The 5,674-nt window shown below is 39.4% G+C and overlaps 1 gene segment (V, D, J or C); it reads right to left on the bottom strand.

Annotated features, from left to right (window-relative positions):
* Positions 1-4,786: 4,786 nt before the first annotated feature.
* Positions 4,787-5,252, bottom strand: LOC133462216 (T cell receptor beta variable 29-1-like). The segment is given in 2 exon segments: positions 4,787-5,106; positions 5,191-5,252. Coding segments are annotated over 2 exon segments (378 nt in total).
* Between the last annotated feature and the right edge of the window lie 422 nt (positions 5,253-5,674).

Below are 5,674 nucleotides of genomic sequence, written 5' to 3'. Positions count from 1 at the left end.
CATGCAGTCAGGAGAGCTGTAGGGGAAAAGAAATCTGTCCACATCAATCCAATACTAACTGTGAAGGAGCATCTTTGCGCACTGAATATTTAACTGTGAAGGAGCATCTCTGCACCCTGGACAATTAACTACGAAGGAACATCTCCTACACCCTGGATATTTATCTGTGAAAGAGCATCTCTGCACCCTGGACATGCATCCTGGAAGGAGCATCTCTACACCCTGAACATTTAACTGTGAATCAGCATTTCTTCACCCTGAATATTTAACTGTGAAGGAGCATCTCTGCAACCGGGGTATTTATCTGTGAAGGAGTGCATCTGTACCCAGGATAGATATAGATATAGAGATTCTCTCAACTTCAGAATGACGCTCTGGATGCTTGCATCACGATGCTCATTGCTGCTGACGCTCTTGGCGCCTCTCGCAGCAACCGTTCATAGACAATGAATCGCAGCTGGACGTTTATGATGGTCGTGACAGTTTCGGTGTGAATGCACAGTAACCTGTACCTGGATATGCATCAAAACGGCCTTACAGTACAGAAACCTCTCCGACAACGTGGTCTCAGTGTGGGTATCAGTGAAGTCTGGTGGTCACATAACTGAGCCAAATAGACTTCTGTAGACAGTTGACTTGTGAATTGTGGCAAAGAGCTCATAAACAAACATAAGAAAAGAAAGACATTCAAATTAATGGTTGTTATTACTTTGTGATTAAGATTTGAACAAGTCTGTTAATGACACACATTTGTATCAGGGTGTGCTGAGTCAGGAAAAATCATAACACGCAAGACAGCAGCACTCAAGGACCAGGGTTGCCCACCTCTGAGATGGAGTAATAATGGACATGTAACTGTGAAGGAGCATCTCTGAACCTTGGATATTTAACTGGTGGTTATGGGTTTATGTTCATTGTTCCATTTACCCTATAATTTGTTCTGAGAAATGTCACCTGTGTTGTGATGTTAATTAATGTTAGACGTTTCATCATCAGCTGAGATGTTGACAAGAAACACAAAACCCAAACTAAGTTGAACCTGGTCATTTTTTCCCCTCAACAGTTTACACTGTAAGAATATGATTTTCTTTAGAATTTTTTGAAAATATTAATTAATTCTAGTATAATATCTGATTTTTGTTTTGCGATAAAAATCCACATTGGTTGTAATGATTACTCTGACAATGAGTCACTGAGCTGTGGAACATTGATGAACGTATGAAGAGCAGGTTTTTGTACTGCAGATCAGTCATTCGTGGTACTGTGGTATCCGGCAGCACAGAAGTAAACTGCACTGCTGCTCGATTTGAGACTTTCAACTGTTAATGTGCAGGTTTGGTCTTTATCTGCACTCCCAGTCATCTTCACATCCACTCCAGGTTCAGGATTACTGTTGGTCAGATACTTCCTGACTTCTTATACCAGAGGATTTGGTTGTAGTCCTGAATACTGTGTGAACAGTTGATTTCAGCTGTTTCTCCTCGGTTTCTATAGATGTGAGCTGGAGTCTGGAAAACTTGGTCACTTTCAGAGGAACCTGTAGAAAAAACAACAGAATCATCACCCAGGAAAGATGTAGAAGTATTTCTACACAGATGTGAACAAATAAAATACTTTTTACCACTTTACCTGAAACCAGAATGACATAGAAGCTCATGCAGCAGATGATGAACAACATCTTTTGTGTTGAAGTCAGTTTGTTTCTGTTTTCATGATCTGATGAGCAGAAAACCTCGGTGGGAGGAGCCACTGTTGCTCCTCCTTCCTCTGTTGGGTCATTATAAGAGGACCAGGACCTAAATGACTTCTAAAAGTAAAAATCCACCTAAAATAACATGTCATATATAAGTACATAAATGCAGCAACAAGAAGTTAACTGAACTTTTAATTCAGTTTTGATGGAAAAGAGAACATGCAGGTCAGGACAGCTGTAAGGAAAAAGATTTTACGCAATCTTAAGCTTTGTGAAATAGACATAACATTCTATATAAATGTTTTACAAAAGTACAGATAATGGTTGATGATTGAAATTGATTATTTGTTATTGATAATGATTTTATGTCCACATGTGTCCAGTATCCATGCCCTGATACTGAGAGGTTGGGATGTGTAAATGAAGTGGTTTTGTTCTCTTTAAATACTTGGATGTGTCTTTGTTGGGTCAGTAGGACATCCCACTACATTACCTCCAAGTTAAAGGGTCGTCCACAGTTCTGCAGAGCAGTGGTCCTCCAGGACCTGGACAGGAGGACACTGGTTCAAAAGATCAGTTTAAGAAACAGCGCCCCCTAACGGATGAAATAAGAATCCATCACGATGAAGCAGCTGTGTGATCAATCATCCACTTGTGGTTTATTTGCTGCTGACGTTGTTTCCAGCTGCTGATCTTCTTCTTCTTCTTCAGAGTGTGTTCTTGTGGTGGATTATCAGAGGAGGTTTTTGTACAGGAGAGACGGGAACTGAGTCACTGTGTTGACTAGCTGCACAGTAATAAACACCGCTGTCTGCTGTCTTCAGGTCCTGAATGTGAAGCTCAGAGTCCTTTGATCCATCTCCGCTCACATTGAAACGATCTTTGAATCCTTTTTCAACAGTTGGGTTAGAAGTATAAACATATCCAATCAGTTTAAGAGCAGAGTCGCCCATCATCTTCTGGTACCACAATATTGTATAGTATGAGCTGATTGAATGTCTGCAGCTGATTGTTGCAGGACTCTGAGGGGTTTCTAACATCCATGATGGATCCTGATGGACTTTGTTGCTCCATGACAGATCTGTGTTGAAAGAAGAAAACACATGAAGGAAAGAGAAACCATGACAGAAATGTAAAGTGAGTTTGAGCAGCTGGTTTAACGTCAAACCTACAGGAGAAGCAGAGAAGCAGAAGAGTGATGCTGCTGAGGTGTCTCATCATGATGTCTTTAACTTCCTCTTGGTCTCTGCGTCGACTGACAGACTGAAACATGAGTTCAGAGTTCAGTTCAGAGGGAGGAGACACAAACTGGTTATTTCAGATGAATCTGCTCCTTCTCAGACTGTCACTAATGCTTTCATGTAACATAACACTGTTAATGTGAAAACTGCTGATGGAGTCATGTTACAATGTTAAAAAAAAGTTTCACACCTGATTCAAATTAATGGTCGTCATCAGCTTGTGATTAAGGTCTGAAGAAGTCCGTTAATGACACACATTTTTTATCAGGGTGTGCAGTCAGGGAAAAATTATAACATGCAAGACAGCAGCAGTCGCGGACCAGGGTTGCCCACCTCTGAGGTGGAGTAATCTTGGACATGTAACTGTGGAGGAGCATCTCTGCACCCTGAATATTTAACTCTTAATGTGCATCTCTGCACTCTGCATATTTAACTGTGAAACAGCATCTCTAAACCCTGGACATTGAACTTTATAGGACCATATCGGCACACAGAGTATTTAACTGTGAAGGAGCGTCTCTGCACCCTGAAACTCTCCGTTGCTTTAAGTCAAGGTTGAAATCCTTTTTATTTACTACTGGATTTCAGTAATCCACCATAATGCACTGCAACATTTATTTCTTGCATCTCATTTGTTAATTATTTTAAAGTGATGTATGTTTGTCTTCAATTATTGTTTTTTAACTCCTTTCCACACTGTTCATTTTTAATTAGATTTTTAAACTTAATCATGTTTTAAATCCTTTAAATTCTCTTTGGGTTAAAGTCCCTCAGGTGTGGTACCTGTAAAGCCTATTGTGTTTTATTTTATATTGTTTTAAATATTTATCTACTTATCATTATTAGTAGTGTTTTATTTTGTTTAAACTTTAAATCATGCTTTTTATGTATGTTTCAATGTCTTTGTAAATCCCTGTTGTTGAATTGTGCTTTATAAATAAACTTGCCTTGCCTTTCCTGAATATTTAACTGTGAAGGAGCATTTCTGCACCCTGGATATTTAACTGTTGGTTGTGGGTTTCTGTTCATGTTTTCATTCACCTATTTTAAACACTTGCTGATGTTAGACATCTCATCACAAGCTTAGTTGTTGACTAGAAACGCAGTCATATTACAATGAAAAAAAAAGAATAAATCCGTAATAATGTCAAATAATTTCCAGCCGCATAGTACACACTCACTGACTACTTCATTAGGTTCATTTGTTATCATCTGCTCTTAATATTTATACTCTGTTTCTGAACTTTGAACATTCACCGTACGTATAATTACATGATTGTATCACAATCTGTTGGAAAATTGCTCTTTAAAGAAACTGAATTTAGTTGTCTAGAAATGTGTCCAACATTAATAACATATTGTTTGCACTCTTATTTCACAGAAGAAGGTTAATTACACATTTCCATACTGTGAAAAAAGAAATTAAGCTAAACTTCATTTCAGCAGAACAGATTTTTATGTAATTAACGTATTTATTCATTTTGCAGTGAGTATCATTAAAGCAGCACAATGTAACTTTCAGCTTTTGTTGAGTTTGGCGGCTCCTTTGGACAAAAGCGGTAGTGCTTTACCAGTAGTGTGGCAGGGTTCCTACCATCCACCTCAAAGTTACATAGTGCCAGTGAAGGCGATACAGACCCTTCAGACCAGGACAGAGGTGTCATTAAACCTGTTGGAAGTTGATGTACCATCACAATGACTCTGGAAATATTATATTAAGGTGGAAAAGTTACATAGTGCTGCTTTAAGTCCCAACATTTTCTCATTGTGGGTTACATTTGCTGTTTGGATTTAAAGGAGCAGAAGAAACACAGATGGAAATGTTCAGCAGCTGGGTTTTTGTTCAGCTCTTTCAGTCACCTGCATCACTGTGTTCACTCACAGCACAGAAGTACAAGCCTTTATCTTCTGGCTGCAGGTTCTTCACCGTGAACGTTCCTCTTTCAGGTTCAGACTTTGTAGCTGAATATTCGTCTTTGCTGAAACCTCCAAGGTCGATTGTGCCTGTAGTTGTGAACACGACTAGCTCCATTGTTTTTCCCGGCAGTTGTCTGTACCAGTACATCTGGTAATAAGCAGCACCTTTAGTGTGGTTACAGTGCATGGTTGCAGCATCACCCTTATCTTTCCACAGGATGGGGGTCTGATAGACATCACTTCCATCAGTTAGACCTGTGTGGAAAACAATGAAAGTTAGCAGAGGTTAACGACAGATATCACCATCTAATCACTGAAATAAATGTTCCAACACTTGACCTTTTATCCAGAGTGTAAACACCAACAAGCTGAGGAGACCATGTCTGATAGTCGTCATGTTCTCAAACTAAGAGTCTCACTTATTTCTGGATGTAGTTGAACAGATATGAAGAGATGCAGGCAGGTGTGTCTCTGCAGGATGTGACATTCCCTGATGATGAAACCATCATTTGTTGATGAACTGAAGTGAACTTGGCTGTAACATTGTGGAGGATCAGAGTTTATGTGAAAGATGGATCAGCTGATTATCTCTTTGTTTGAACTTTCTGTTAGGTTAAAAAGTCATCAACATACATTAATTAACTTAGAAAAAGACACCGGAGACTTATGGAATGATTTTCAATGGCCTTCTGCAGAAGGTTGGAGAGGAATCCTGAGAAGCCTTAGGCAACACGACCCTTCTCTTAGCTCGTCAGAACTTCTCTCAACTGGCTCTCTGCAGAACTGGCGCTTTTATTAAGCACGGAGGACAGGAAAAACCATA

Source organism: Cololabis saira, chromosome 16, assembly GCF_033807715.1.
Source record: "Cololabis saira isolate AMF1-May2022 chromosome 16, fColSai1.1, whole genome shotgun sequence".
Taxonomy (NCBI): domain Eukaryota; kingdom Metazoa; phylum Chordata; class Actinopteri; order Beloniformes; family Belonidae; genus Cololabis; species Cololabis saira.
Note: the sequence above shows the minus strand (reverse complement) of the source record. Positions and strands in the feature narration are given on the sequence as shown.